A 15,659-nucleotide genomic window follows, 5' to 3' on the forward strand; every position below is an offset into this window, starting at 1 on the left:
AGCAGCCGGCGTGGGGTCAAGCCAGATTAAAAGCAGTTCCTGGCATCCCTGGAGCCTTGTTCTCCCGGCACAGCAGGGAGGCTGTGGCCAGGCCAGGGGTCCCAGGTCAAGATGGCGGGGACTCAGGTCACCTTGTCGCCATGGATGAGACCACAGCAGGCTGGGACCTCCTGGTGAGGGGGGGATGAGGGCAAAACCCAGAGGGCGTGGAGATGCCCGATGGCTTCGCACTTCTCCCCATCATGGCCGCGGGGACTCAGGGGGGCTCAGACCCGGAGCAGGGGGCTGCCCAGGATGGGGGCTGGGGAGGGCAAATGTGCCAAGGCCAAGCAGCTGGCGGCCAGCTTTGGGTCAAGGTGATCTGGCTGTGCCCAGGGGGGACAGGAGAAATTTCAGCGAGTGGCTGGGTGAGCCTTGCCATGCCCCCCCGCGCCATGGCTGCAGCCCCACTGGTGTGACCTCAGAGGGATCCAGGCAGTTTTGGGGGGCATGTGGCCGCCTTGGGAAACCCCTGGAGCATTCACAGGCGAGCGTGTGCACAACCCCCCTGTCGGCACACTGCCCTCGGCTTTGGCCTCCCGTGTCCCCCCACCGCAGCAGCAGCATCCCAAAGGGATGGGAGACCCGGTTCCCCTCCACCAGCCCCTGCCCTCTGCCTGCACCTCCCACCCTTCTCCCCGCTGTCTTTTTTTTTTTTTCACAGTTTCAAGCTGGATAAAACAAAAATGAAAAGAAAAAAATACTATCTGTTTTTCTTGCAAGTAAATCCACTTATTGTATTTACATTTATTTATAGCTGTTATTTTATTAAAAAAATTGCCACTTTTTTTTTTAAGAAACCTTTTTTTGTCCTTTTTTTTTTTTTTTTTTTTTGTCTGTGTGTGTGTGTCTTTATTTGTTGTGTCTGTTTGCTTTTTACACTGTCACTGTTAACCCCAGGGTCCCCAGAATCAGGGATGCAGGGACCCCCTTGGGGACACTGCAGAGGGGTGACTCAGCTCCTGTGGTCCGGAGGGACAGGAGCCACTCTTAATCCCTACGGACCCGCGGGGGACAAGCGGATCCCCATGGATCCTGGGGGAATGGAACAGATCTCCATGGATCCTAGGGAACAGGTTGCAGTTGACCCCAGCACCCCAGGATCCTCTGTAACCGGCCCAAGGACACCGAAGTTACTGCCAGCGGTACCCCCATCCCCTGTCCCCCTAAGGAGCCCATGCTGGGTTAAAGGTAAGTGGGGAAAAAAAACATACAGTTAAAGAACAGCCACCCCCCAAATCCAAAGAGCTGCCTCCTCCTCCCACATGATTTATTGTCATTTGTTATTTCTTGGTTCCCTTTTATTTTTTAAGTCTGTTTTTATTAAATGTTAAAATAATGGTACATGGGAAATCATGCATTTTCTTTTAAATTTATTTCTATTTTTTAAATCTCTTTCTCTCAGTTTTAAAGTTTTTCTTTTTTTTCCTTTTTTCTTTTTCTTTTTTTTTTAAATAGTTTTTTTTCATTGTCTCTTTCCTCGCGTTTCCTTTTCATTTGTTTGTTTGTTTTTTGTTCGCTCACTTGTTTTTCTGCTTATCTGCTTGTTCGTTGATTTTTTTTGTTGTTATTTTTTTGTTTCTTTTTGTCTTTTTTTTTGTGGATTTTTTTTTTTTTTTTTTTTTTTTTTTTGCGTTGGCAAGGTCCCCACCCCCCTCAAGGGGTGCTTCCACCTCCTCCTTCCCACCCCGTTGCTGCCCCTTGCCCCCTTCCACCCTCCCCACCCTGCAGCCCACCCCGTCTCCTCCTGCCCCATTTTCAGCTCCTGGCGACGGCTTCATACCGGGGTGGTCCGGCGGTTGGCTGTGTTGGTGTGGATAGAGTCCTTGTTCTCTTTCTGGATACAGTTGTGAACCTGGAGGAAACTGTTATCCCTGTCGGAGTTGTAGGTGGCGGTAGGGGTGGTGGTTGCCTTCAGCGGGTCCCTGGTCAGGGTGTACATCGAGATCTCTGTTGATGGGAGGGTGTTGAACCCTTTGATCCCGACAGGAGAGGCATCCCTGGAGTGTGAAGGCTCGGTGGAGCGGGAGCTGGAGCGGCTGCGTCTCTGATAGCGGTACCGGTAGCTGGGGATGCGGGTGATGGCAGAGGACTGGAGGTAGTCCGTGGCACGAGCGTTGGCACGCAGCTGTTTGTGCCGGTCTATGAACATGTGGACGGCCAGCACTCCCACCATCTCGGCTATAATGAAGGACAGGGCCCCAAAGTAGAAGGACCAGCCGTAGGAGTAGCTGTTCTTCTTGGAGTCACTCTTGGAGGGGTCTCCAGCATTGGCTGATATGTATACGATGATGCCAATTATATTACTCAGACCTGTCAGCCGACCAGTGGGGGAAGGAGATGGAGACGTCAGAATGGTGGTGGTGGGGGCTGTGGGGTTGACCCTCTGCCCCTGGGAGATGGGGACAGGAGGGACCCCAGCCACCCATCCCTTCTCAGCGGACAGCTGTCCTTGGGAAAGCTGGGCAAGACCCTCCTTGTGTGCCTGCTGCATCCCTGGACTGCACTCCTGCTGGTCCCCAAGACATGCCAGGTGCAGGGAAACCTCCCTCCAGCAGCTCCCAAGCAGTAGGGAAGTCCCTGCCTGCAGGGTGCTGCTGCCTGCCAGGTGAGCAGGCAGGGTAGAGAAGCATCCTTGGGAGGCTGCTTTCAGCCCAAATAAACCTCATCAGGGCCGAGAAACACACAAAACCGTGCCCTTGAAGGATGCCCCAGTTGGGAAGCCACCCCACCCCCCTGGAGCCCATCTCCGGGGCATCAGGCCCTGTGCATCACTTTACCTGCAGATACGAAGAAGATGCCGGCACTAAGGATGATGTTGTGTCGGGTTTTGTAGAATTCGCTGGCTGCAATGCAGAGTCCACCCATGAAAAGCAGAATCACACTCAGGATCGGGAAAATACTAGAGGCTCTAACAGCCCCTGCAGAGGAGAGAGGGAGAGGGGCAGAAAGAACAGTGCAGGTGTGAAAGAGCGGAAAAAGGGGCATGGAAACAGTGGCAGGGCGAGGGGACACAGGCATGTTTTGTGCGTGGAGGCGAAGGGGAGAGACAGAGGGCAACATGCGGGGCGAGGGGTAATTCAAAGAGGGATAAAGGCATTGGGGGATGGAGGAAGGGAGAGAGAAACAAAGTGTGTCAGAAAAAGAGAGCGGTCCAAAGCAGCTGTTCCATTCCCTGGCCACTGCCACAAAACTGGTGGCTCGGTGCAGGGAGGTGGAGAGGGCTGTGGGCCAGTGTCGGAGCTGGGAGCCTGCCCGTGCTGCCTGTTTCCCCTCACGCTGTTTTTTCCTCTGCTTTTAGAGGGACTACAGGCTGGACGGGGAGCCTCTGCACCATCCAGCTTCTCCTCCTGCGGGGTGCCGCCGCTCAAGCCTGCTCTTCAAAGAGCAGCAACCCAAATGCTTCCCGCAGAGCTGCTCAATCTTGAATCCTCCCGAAAGGGCACAAGCGTCTCAAGGAGAGGGTTTTTTTTAAAGGTCTGGAAAGGAGTTCCAGGTACCACGCACTGCTCTGCAGCTGCAGTAAGGACTGAGAAGTGAAAGTCCCAGCCCTGTTTGCTGAAACGTGGGGCTTATCCTAGTAATTAAACAACTGGGCTCCTTCCAGAGGGCAGTGATGGGTTTGGATGCGTCAGCTCCCACACATGCATGTTCTCCATCGGTCGATATGGGAAGGGCTCAGCCAGCAGAGGGCAATGGCATAGATGCACATATATGCTCATACACACACACAAAACATACCCCAAAGCTTCTGGGGGGACTCTCTTGTATTCACATAGTGAAAGCCTAGAACTGTGTATACACACACCCACACACACATTCACCGATGTACATGCTGTTCATGGGCTGTTCAGTGAGTACCAATGGTCTGCCTGAGTTCACATTGCTGATACATGTGGTTTTTAATTAGGAAGGCCTTCCCTCATCCCTTCCTGAGAGAAAATAAGCTGTTAAAGTGTGAAATGAAGCCTTGCTCAATGAAGAGAAGTATCAGACGGGCTGATGCAATTCTGCTTGTGGAGCAAAGATCTGGAAGGGAGAATGAAAGATAGTCCCTCCTTGTCTGCAAGAATGAACTCTACTGAAGCAAGTACAGGACTTTTTCCTAAGTGAGCAGAGACCATGCTTCAAAGAGCCTGTTGGCATCAAGGTCCTACCAAGCACAAGCAATCAGCTTGTTGAGGAGATCCCTAGCCCACTGCCTGTGCATGGGGAATGCAAAAGGCAGGGAGAAAGCTCTCTTGCTTGCTTTCCAGTTATGCTTGGCTGTGTTTCAGGGAACAGGATAGCAATAATAACCATCTTAATAGCTTCTGGAAAGCAAGGCAGGATTTGACAATGCGAAGCTTAAATGGCCATAAGCAAACATCAAGCAGACATCCGCTATTCAGTGGGTTTCTAGAGGGATGGTCCGTCAGACCCACAGCCTGGTCCTGACCACATCAGTTTTATCTAGGTATTAATTCTGAAATTCACATCTGTTGAGAGAAGACAAAGTTGCCAGCCGGCATGGAGAGCTGCAAGCATTATGTGATGAGGGAGGTCATCAGCCTCGCTCAGTCTCTGCATTCTGCTGCTCAGGATGACCATGCCAGCAAGAGAGGGGCAGAGTCTCAACTGGTATTCTTGGGTCAAGAGCCTTTGGTTTAAAGCCTCATAATGGTATTCAGATGCTCTCTTGTATCATTTGTCTACTTTTTAATTCAAGTGTCTCCTAGCAAAGAAATGCAGGAATACTTCTGTTTCCTCTCTGACGACGGGCATTCAATTTCAAGAAGCCCGGCACACTTTATGTGGATGGCTGGCAGAAATAAAGTCTGAGGCCTTCCAGACAGGCCAAGGACAGTTCCCTACAATCATCCTGGTCCCCTGAATGAGGCAATCACCTAGTCTGATAGTAATTAATAACTTCCTAGCTGTTCTTGCCACTACCTCCAGGCATTGCCTGTGCAGAGCACCCAGGGACTCCAGTTTGGCAGAAGTCCTGGGAAGAAGTTGTTCAGTGGGGTCCCTCTCTAGTCAGGTCTAAGACAGCAGAAATCCCACTTCACTCGGGAGTGACCAAAGTAGTCCTTTATTGGCTTGCCAAATCCTTCTTTGAACCTGGTTCTTTCTCAAAAAGGGCTCTGCCCTGGGGACACCCGTCAGGTCCTGACACTGGGCTGATTTTTATCTTCAGATCTTGTTTCCTCTGAGGGAACAGACCCATCCTTCCTGAGATGTTCACCCCCTTCCCCCAACTCTTCTTTCTGAAGTGCAGCTGATGCTGCAAGCAGCCTCCTCTCTCCCAAACAATTCTGCAAGAGCTGGTTTTTGCCCTCGGAGGCAGCCTGCATGGTTGCTGTGCCAAACCAGATCAAACCCTGGTCTTCAGCTCTGCTGTTCAGGAGCCACGCAGTGGTTAAGGGACCGTGCTGCAGAAAGGCATCTGAAGGAAGCAATCTCCCTGGGTTATTTACAATTTACAGTGGATGAAGAACTGTTTGACAAACCAAGAGGAAGCAGCATAAGATCTGCCTCTTTTCACATACAAATGAGCCTCACAGAGCCTAAATTATCTCTCTCATCTCTGCCGCAGGGCTGGGTCTCCACATCTGGCTTGGAGCATGCCCAAATGACAAGGAGCAGTTCTGAAAGACTCCCAGCCTTTGGAGACTTCTGATGCTTAACCTTGGGAGGTCAAAAGCTCTTATCTCAGATTTCTGAAGGGAGAAGATCTCTTCTCCTGATGTCAAAAGGCATCGGGCTTCTGGAGGGAGAGCAGGATAGCAAGGTGGAGACCTAAGAAGAGGAGTGATCCCTGTTCAGCTGTGCTACAGGAGGAGCAAGGTCCTGCTTCTGGGGCAGGTGGAAATGCTCCAGAAGTGATCAGGGGGCAACAGGGATCCCTTGTTATCAGGGAGGGCAACACATGATGTGGACCTGCCCTGCTGGCCAGGCTGCCTTCCCTGCCCCCATGCACAAAGCAGTGTCCCCACATGTCCCAGGAGGTACTCAGAGCTCAGGTTAGGTTTCCTTATGGAGATGCCAAGTTTCTGGGGTACAGCACCTCTCCTGGGGGTTCTGGGTGAGCACCAGGTATTTTCTTCAAAGGGCTCTGACTGTCTTTAATTCTGCTTCCCGTTCCCACCACTAAATCACTAAAACCAGCAAAGATCAGATCTGCAGCCTCTGTAGGCAGGCGATGTTTAGGGAAAGGTGAAGACAGAAATAGGTGCTCCTTGGACACAATCCAGCTAATTTCTTAAATCTGATGCAACTGGAATATCAGGTAAGGAAATATAAACTTCCTCTGCTTTAGGAGGACATGGACACACTCACACACGCTCACAGTGCCCCAGCTAGCCTAGTTCTGACCTTATGCCCAGTCAGCAGCTCTCCAATGGATTTAAGACTCTGGATTTATATAATAATTAATTTCCATTAATAAAAAATGCCACTGGTTGTTACTATGAGTTCAAAACTTACACTTTCTCATGGGCAAGGCCACAGGGAGGTGAGAGTGGAGCGAGTTTTGGAGGGTGGCGATGTCCTGAGGTCACCTCCTCTGGCCTGTTGAGCCTCACAGGTCCCAGCATTTCCACCACCCTGCCCTCAGAAAGCAAAAGGCACCCGACGCTAGCACCTATGAGCCATTGCAAGGAGAAGGGCCTGCAAACTTACGGAGGAAATATTCTGCTGTATCGGCTTCATAATCTGCATCCTCAGGGAAGTGATCGATTTGCTTACACAGACCTTTAAAATTCCCTAGGGAACAAGAGAAAAAAAAAAAAAGAACAAATGAGAACACCGAAACCTGCCTGGCAGGAACAGCTGCCCTCTGTGTCACCCTCTGTGCCTGCCCTGCTGTCCCCCCATGCAGCACACCCGCTCTGTTATGGATACCCATTACATGCCCAGGTGCTCTACTCACACACTTGCACCTGTATCTCCCTCTAATTTCCACAGGAATGTGGGGTTCACCATCTGGATCCAATCTGACACCCACCTAGCCCAGCACCCCCTCACCAGCGGCTCTGGGTGGCACGTATGACTCCTGCTGCAGATGGACAGGAGAGCACTGCCTGCTTCTGAGGGAGGTGGCCTGGGAAGATGAGCCAGAGCTTGGGTCACGCTGTGAAGCACGAGGGTCGGGGTCACTTCCCTCAGCATCGACCAGTGTAACTGTAGGTGTTTGTGTTTCATGTGTTGTGGCCTCAGTAGATCCCAGTATACAGTGAGATGATCAGGTTTGGGTGGAAAAGCATTTCTTTCTCTCAGCTGTGAATATGCTGCCTATTCATTTCACGGGCAGGATACATTCCATTGTTCTAGTGCAGTAGGAGAAGAACAAAAGCTCTTCAATCTACTTTCTCTGTATGACAGCTTAGTTTTGCATACCTTTGTCAAGTCTCCTCTTGTGTCCTCTCACAGACTGAGGGTACAAGAAGCTTGGTGCAAGTGTGTGTATACAGCTCAGCAGCCAAACACCCTTTGCACTGGGGGAGAAAAAATCTTCTGCCATAAGTGAGGGAAGATTTATTCCAGATGAATTCCAATGATCTTTCAGGTATTTGGGAATAGCTGGAAGAAGGACTGAGTTCAAAGAATTATCCCCAAGTTTCTTCTTGAGGGCAAGCCTTTTGGGAGGCAGTGCTGAGCAAATAGTTGTAGAAGGCAGGTAAGTGGGTTCCTCTAGGTCAGCCCCCAAGCTCGGCTCCTTCTGCATCCAGCTGGCTTGTGTCTGATACTTCTGAAATGCCTTGATCCTTTAACTACTAGTTCAAAGAACTTCCATGAAGAAGCTAGAGACAGCAGGGCAGAATGTGTGTGTGTGCACGTTTAAGAGGTAAGTAATAGGAGAAGAAAGTAGGAGCAAAGCCTCTCCATGTACCTCTGAAGTGTTATTCCTACACTGAAACTGTGGGTTATGAAAGGAGGTTGTTAATCACCCATCCCAAATCCAGTTACCTCATTCAAGAAGTGTCTGCTTCTCAGCTATGCCAATTCTGGAAGGAAAGCTTCATAGACAAGAACATTCCCTTGCCACATTCCCACCCTGCTACTTGCCCATTTAAATACCTCTGGGGAAGGCAAATACAGAATGATGGGGGTCCTTTCCCTTGCTTGTCCCTGACTGCCTGGGGCCATCTGCCCCTGACAGACAAGCAGTTCATCACCCTGGCGCTTTGGCTGCAGTCACTGCTGCGTGGTGAATGTGAACACTACCACTCTCCAGGGCACTGGGGACGACTCAGGCCTCAGATTTCAGCTCCTCACCCAGCAGATCCTGGATGCTGACTGCCCCCTGCCTGTACGTGCTGGGGGAGTAGGCGAGCCCCCCAGTTGGAACCAGCCAGGGAGGGAAGAGGCTCTGCATCTGGAAACTCCCTCCCTCTGAACCATCCTTTCCCTGATTCCACTCTTCTCTCTCTCTCCGACTCTATTTCTTGCTGTATTTTAGCTTGATTAATTCCAATGTGAAGAACCAAGCTGCTTGGGAAAGATGCTGAATCTTGTGCGGGATGTCTTTTATATGGACTTGTGTGGGATAGCTTGTTAGAGGTTCAGGTGCTTTGACAGGATGAGTGGACATACAGGCTCTTTGAAGATCTGCTGCTGGTGCTAAATGTCCAAAAGGCACTGCTGATCTGCCTCAGCAGGGTGCATGGCCATTGGGGTGTCCAGCCTTGGCTTGCTTAAAATGCCGAGGCATTGAGGGGCTGCCTTTCACCACAGGCTGATACACTGCGCCAGGTTGTTGATCCCCCTCACTGGCTCAAGCCTTCCAGGGTTCAGCAGGGCAGGGTGGGCAGCGCTGGCCCCACTTTAACTCCTGCTTTGTCTGTGACCAGCACAGAGAGCTGTGACTCTGGATGCTGACTATTTGCCTGTGCTGCTGCACCCTCTCCTCCAATGCCTCCTAGCTCCTCTGAGCGATGGATGGGGAACGGGTGCAGAATTTAGGTCATTAATGCGGTAACTGGGAATATGAGAGAACAAGATTCAGTTTGTGCTCTGCCACAGGCATGCTGTTAAAATCACTTCTCTCTGTCTTAGAGTCCCACCCTGTAAAATGGGGGTGACAGCCCTCCTCTGCCTTGTGCCATACGGTGACGTGTTAAAGAGGGCATGGTGTGGGTGCGCTGGTGCCAGCGGCTGTGCAAGCACATGGAATAGGTGAGCGATGGATGGTGGCAGTTCAGAAGCCATCCCAGTGCAGGAAAGGCCTCAATGTCACAATTCTTGCTTCAAAGTCACTCGGCAATTCTCTGATGGACATCTGTGACCTGCTGAGATGGTGCAGCAGCCTCCCTGACACCTGTGCTGGTGGAAGCACTGTGGTCACAGGCTGGGAGGGGGATGGAGCAGCTTAGCAGCGCTGCTGGGGTCTGACACAACAGCCTTTTCCTGTATGGCATGTGTGGTTTTTGCAGAGCCAGGGAGGAAAGAGCCACGTGCCACCCTATAGCTAACACTCCTGAATGCTTGAGCAAGAGCAAATCATCATTTGGGAGAGCGTGTAGGGCTCGGAGAGCCCCTCAAGGGAGTAAGAATGGTGTCTCCTCTGTACTTGTGTCCCTTTGCCCTTCCTGTTCTCTCTGACTTGAGCTATTAATACTTCATACTATGAACCCTGAAACAGGGAAGTGTTGAGCTCTCTGGGCTTCTCCTGCACGCCTCTCTGAAAAACAGAAGCCATGTGCTTTCCACCTCCTCCCTGCAGCTCTCCCAGTGCAGTTTGGGCTCTCCCCTCATCCTCTTTCTCATGCTCACCCACGAGATCTTCCTCCTGTTTCTCAGTCTCTTTCATTCATCGCAGCCACCTCCCTCTCCCTGGCATATTGGTGTGAGTATCCTTCGAGCAACCTGCTTTGGGATGTGCAGGCTGCAAAGGAGGTGAAAGGAGCTCTGATTTGTCCTAGGACAGAAAGGCTGGGCACTCCCAAGTCTGTGGAAAATCACAGAGCATCCCCCAAATCCCCTCGGTATTACTGGGAGTCTTTAGATGAGATCCCTACCATTTGCTTGTTGCCTGCCCAAGCTTTGGAAAATGCAGTCTGAAGAAGCTAGGACTGGTGCAACAGGCACCCCTCCAGTGCCTGGACTGGGACAGAAGTTCCTCAGCCAGGGCATTAAGAGCAGAGACAACCTGCTATACTGCCAGAAGGGACTGAATGTCTAAGATGCGTGAAAATCAACGTTAACTGCTCATTCAGCCCTCAGAGAGACCTCCTTCGGTGCGGCCAGGTCATCCTTTGGGTACATGCTGTCTATCCAGGACAGCTGGCAGCCAGCTCTGCTGCAGCGAGAGTCAGACCAAGTTACCCCCGATGAGAATCTGGCTCAGTATTGCTGGTGATACAATTTATTTTTGTGCTGCTTTGTGCAGCCCTGTCTCTTTCAGAAGTCCTGCTTGCCTGCGGAGTGCAATCCATAGCAAAATAGTAAGTTCCAAAGAATGAAAAGCTACTCCCTTCCTGCAGGGTAGGAACACTTTTAAATGGTCAGGACTGTTCATATGAAAACTGGGCGCCAGAGGCAGAGGAAAAGACGTCCAAAAGGAGAGAATCAGACAAAGAGGAATGAGAACAGAAAGACCTGTTTTCCCAGAATGATTTGTGATATTTCCATTTATGGAAAAAAGCAATCCACTGAAAGCTTTCCTTCAGTCTCACTCTCTAATTTAGCAGAGGTTTTGGCATGGTGGCTTTTGGAGAAATAAATAAAGGTGGCTGGATATAGTTATTTTCTCTAAAAGCCCAGAAAGATGGCTTGGTGTTGGCCAAGGATTCAGTACCTCTTTCTGCCACACGTTCCCTGTACCATTTTAGGCAAGTCACTTAACCTCTCTCTTCTTTCACTCAAAATGAGAATAACTGTATTTTCCTGCCTCAGGAAAATAGCCTGAGGATATATTTATATTAAAAATATGAAAGTGATCAGACACTGGAGTCATTTGGGCCAGACAATTCTCCCCATCCTCCAGTCCAAATGTAACGTGCTCATCTTTGATGTGACCTTCTCCCTCACAAACATGAAGGCTGTGCACATGTGAAAGACCTCCTAAATTCACACTTGTGATTCCCGTCTTAGAAGTAATCCTCACTGCAGACTAACCATTTGCTGTCTACCCATTGGAATAAATGTAAGAAACCGTGCACAAAGGGCAGGTAGTCAGACACAGGCACAAACATTTTTTCTGCTCCAGGACCCTGTTTCTGAGCACAGTCCACTTGGTACTAGCTGGTGAAGTGGGGCTCAGAGCCAGCCTCTGGGCTGGGAAGACAAATTCCACAGCTACATGGCGATCTGTCACCGTGTCTTTCTTACATGTATTGTCGAAGGGCTTCCAAACCAGGAGTGCAGGTTTGCTGGCCTTCTCAAAATTGACACTAGTGATACTGAGTCTCGCTGGGTTTTAATGCTCAATATGACATGAGTTCAAGAGGAAGGAGTGAAGTGCAAAGGCAAGCATGGGAAATACCTTTTAACTACTCTCCATCCTTCCAAGAGTGAAGCTCTTGAGAGTACTCATCATTTTGGGATATTTGGAGCTGGTGAAAACCATGGTGGCAGGGAGCACAGACATCTGCTTTTACCCTCATGTTCCCAAAAGAAGGGGTGGCTTTTCAAAAGTGCTTGTTATCCCTCTTGGGAAATCTCTCCATAGATAGCACCTTACAAAAATTGGGCCATCTTTTCATTTGCCTCGGTACACACTTAAAGACCTTGGTTACAAGGTGTAAGGTTATATCTGCAAATGTAGCCACTGTGCTATGAGGGATAGTAATTTTAGGGCTTGAGCAAGTGCTGCTCTGACAGCTCTGACCCTGCATAGAGGCAGCCGGATGCTGTGGTGGCAGCAATACTTTTTGACTCAAGTGGGTAATTTTAAAACCAAAGAGTCCACAGCTCTCCTTAGGGACAGAGTAACTCAGTGGGGCATCAAATAGTGTCTGCGGGAGTGAGCCTGGGACCATAGCAGAGATCCCATGGCAACAAAGGACCATCAGAAATCTCACCATCTTCCCATCCAAATACAACGCATTTGCTTTGATATCACCTTCTCCAACATAAACATCCAGCAGTGCATATGTTAAAAAAACCAAACAAAACCCTAGCAACATAACCAGTATGTTGCATACATAATTCTCTCCTTAGGGAGAGGATAAAAGAACAAACCACATGTGACTGCTATCAAGCCCCATCACTTAATGTGCCACTGGAAATCATTCAGATATTGTGGTGAAGAAGCCTGTAAAAGAACTGATGCAAAATAGAAATTGATCTTATAGCTATGAAAGAATATCCCTCCTGCCTTCAAGGTAGAACCATTATACCAGCTCTTCTCACCTTATTATTAATAATAATGTTTATTACAGCTGTTCCCAAGGATTGAATGATAAAGGGAGTTTACTGCAGTAAAAATAGTACAAACACTGCTGTACAGACCATTGCTGCCTTGATGAGCATGAAGGAAAGGGTATATCACAGTGCATTAGCAATGACCAAAGCTACAGCAGTGAAATGGCCTGATAATACCAATTCTGATGAGATGAGTTTATTCAGGAGATGGTTAATAAATAGAGATTCAGACACAGATGTACAGGGGAGAAAAATGTGGGAGAAGCCAATGTGGGGTAGCACTGAGGAAGAGATGATGAGGTGGAAGGAGAGAGGTAGAGTGAACAACCACCGAGCACTGGTGAGAGAAGTCCCAGCCAAGCCAACACCAGGCTCCGGCTTTGCCTTTTTCAGCTCTTAACTCCTCGCTTGCTCTCCCTCCCCGACAGCTATCCGGTGAAGGAGAGGGAATTAATGACAGAACAAGAAGACCCTATATGTGATATTTGGCTTCCCCCTCCCCGAGCATCCTGGGCGGTGTGGGAGCTCAGACGAGCTTCCTGAGTCCCGCCCGGTCCCTGCAGCGCTCCCCCCGCTGCCGCTGCCGCTGCGGCTGCGGAGGACGGACCCTGCAGCTGCTCCAGCCCCGACCCTGCGGATGTTCCAGCTCCGACCCTGCGGCTGCTCCAGCCCCGTCCGCTTCGCGTTTTCCCTCGGAAGCCGCAGCCCCTTCGCCTTCCCGCCCCTCTCCTCAACGCTAAGTAGCCCATAGACTCTGCCTCGAAGCTGGCTATAGCTCTTCCTTGTACGTGGGTGGAGATGCAGCGGTAGCAAAACCTATTATTAAGATTATATGAAGATTTCAATTTATAAACAACCTTCTTTTTTACAGGGTTGTAACTTTCAAAACAATCCTCGCTGTGGCTTGAATTTCCGCATGCTTTGTCACAGGTAGAGAGTGAGATTCGCCGGGAAAATTGGGCAAAGGCGCCTGCATGCATTTTGGTGCAAGCACAAACCCAGCACATTTGAGCTTTACAAGCTGAAACATTGCAAGTGGCTGTTTTTCAGGGACTGCTAGACATCTGTTCAAGTTACAGATGAAAAACCTCAACACAGCAATAATAAAAATAATTCAAAAAATCTTTTTTGCATACATCCAGTACACACATCTCCCCCAGTAAAAAATTGCCTCTATTTTCTAGACTTTGCTAGAATCAAGCCTGAGCTGATTTTTTTCTTGAAAATACTATTAAACACAAAAAGGTATTAGGCTTATCTAAATAATCAAAAGCTATGGATAATTTTTCTCCTCCTAATGTTGTATTTCTCACATATCCTTGTTGTGTTGGCATTCTGGAATTGAAAATAGTTTTATATATATGTATATAACAAATGCATGTTATGATTTTGTACAAGTGTCAATGAAATAATTTTTTTCTAACTGATGTTTTCCAGTGTGATTCAGTGAATGTGTAAAGCATTGGCAATATCTGATTTCTCAGCAGAGAGGTTAGAAACTATTTCTACAGTTGTTAGAATGGCTAGTGTCACTCTAGGTAGGAAAAACATCTGAACTTTATGGCATATGAGCCCTACTGGATAGTTTTCAAGGTATATCAGATGAGTTGGTAAAAGCTGTTGCCTTTGCCTTGCAAGAAGCTGCAGAACTGGTCTTATATGAGCGGAGAATCAGAAAAATAATTGAGAAAAGGGTTTGTAAATAATTGTGCTCAGATATTTTAGCGTGATCTTGGGTTTTAAACCTCAGGAGCACAATTTAAGTGTTGGAGCTGCTGGAGTGGAAGGTTGAAAAGTGAAGGCAGAAGCTGATCAGGACGTGGAGAGAAGTCCATGCAAAACAGAATGGGCAAGCAAAATAAATCAAGATATTACAGGGGATTAAAAAAATAAATCTGGCAATTTGTAGGAAGAACATTTGTGTGTGTGTGTAATGAGTCAAATGTGACACTACAACTGTGAGCCAAGTGACAGGAAGGGTGATGCAATTATCTGCAGTGAGAGAGAAATGATGTTCATGAGGTGTGGGAGGAGAAGAGATGCTCCATAGCTACTACAGGCAATTCCAATCCACAGCTGCACATCCAGATGTCAGTGGAAGGGAGATACTAATGGAAACATGGAGGGAATGGGGTGGATGGGATGAAGGGAGTGCATAAGAGCTGTTGCTGCTTCTTTTCTATTTTTTTTTTTTTTTTAATCACAGCAACAATATTGTAACTAGGACAGGTTTTGCATATAGGGTTACGGCATCAAACTCTCAGAAATCAAAGCATGTAAACATCATCCTAGCTGGATGAAGACATAGGGACTGAACTATCTGGAACTTGAACTCAAAGACCCAGAGCTCAGGTGGGTTAGTCTCTCCCCAGAAGTGAACAGAGCAAATTCACGTGCTGGAAGATTTATCATTCAGCTCATCTTCTTGGGCTGCATTTTTCTTCTTAGATATAACTGTATTGCTGTTCTGTGAGCTTGCATCAGAAGATGGAGCCCAGCTCATCTTGTACTGTAAGTCATGTTTTGGGTCAGTAGTGAAGTTACCATGCCCAGGCATGGATTTACCAGGCAAGAAAAGAGGGGAAACCAGCCCTCCTTATGCTGTGAAAACTGGTCTATGCAGCCTGGGACACAGCCACCAGCTGTACAGTGCCTTGGTTCAGAAGTACCCTTACCCCAGTGGGAATTTGGGCTTGGCTATTCCCAAACTCCAAATCTGGAATCTTGCAGTTGTAATGCTGTGTTCACAAGGGTTTCTTTTAATGCAATTTCCTTAGTCATTTTTAAATTACGAAGATGGAGAAAAAACAATTCAAATCTTTCATCTCCAGCTCCGTATTGCATTTGTCTTTGACATATCCAGCTGGGTCTATAGGGAGACGCTGTCCTCAGTTAAACTGGTGTAAATCTAGTGTGACTCTGAGCTGCTCCTTCAGCAGATGTGGTCACAACCAAGAAAGGAATTAGGCTCGCAGCTGTTAATTAGCTTATGAAGTATGTGGTGTGCTTTAGGGTCCTTCAGGATGCAAAGTGCTCTATGAAAATTATTATTAGTTATTAATCATAAAAATACCCGAGAACTCCAGGGAAATAATCCAAAGAATGGAGCAAGTCAATAACAGAGGCAGATTTCAATCCATCCTCCCTCTTCTGTGCCACTTTAGCTCTCCTCTCCCTTCTCCTCCAAGGCTCAGACACACTGAGGGAGAGACCCCCATCATATGTGTTTAGCAACCTGGAAGTCTTGGCAAGTTTCCAGTGTTCTCCCACAC

The 15,659-nt window shown here is 48.6% G+C and overlaps 1 protein-coding gene across 1 annotated transcript in view; it reads right to left on the reverse strand.

Annotated features, from left to right (window-relative positions):
* Positions 1-281: 281 nt before the first annotated feature.
* Positions 282-15,659, reverse strand: part of CACNG2 (calcium voltage-gated channel auxiliary subunit gamma 2) — a 52,552-nt gene continuing 37,174 nt past the window's right edge. The window contains exons 2-4 of the mRNA XM_080354188.1: positions 6,703-6,786; positions 2,820-2,960; positions 282-2,352 (exon numbers count right to left, since the gene is read on the reverse strand). Coding sequence (XP_080210314.1) covers positions 1,817-2,352; positions 2,820-2,960; positions 6,703-6,786 — 761 coding nt within the window. The 3' untranslated portion in view covers positions 282-1,816. The remainder of the gene's footprint in view (positions 2,353-2,819; positions 2,961-6,702; positions 6,787-15,659) is intronic.

The sequence above is a fragment of the Nesoenas mayeri genome, assembly GCF_963082525.1.
Source record: "Nesoenas mayeri genome assembly, chromosome: 1".
NCBI lineage: Eukaryota > Metazoa > Chordata > Aves > Columbiformes > Columbidae > Nesoenas > Nesoenas mayeri.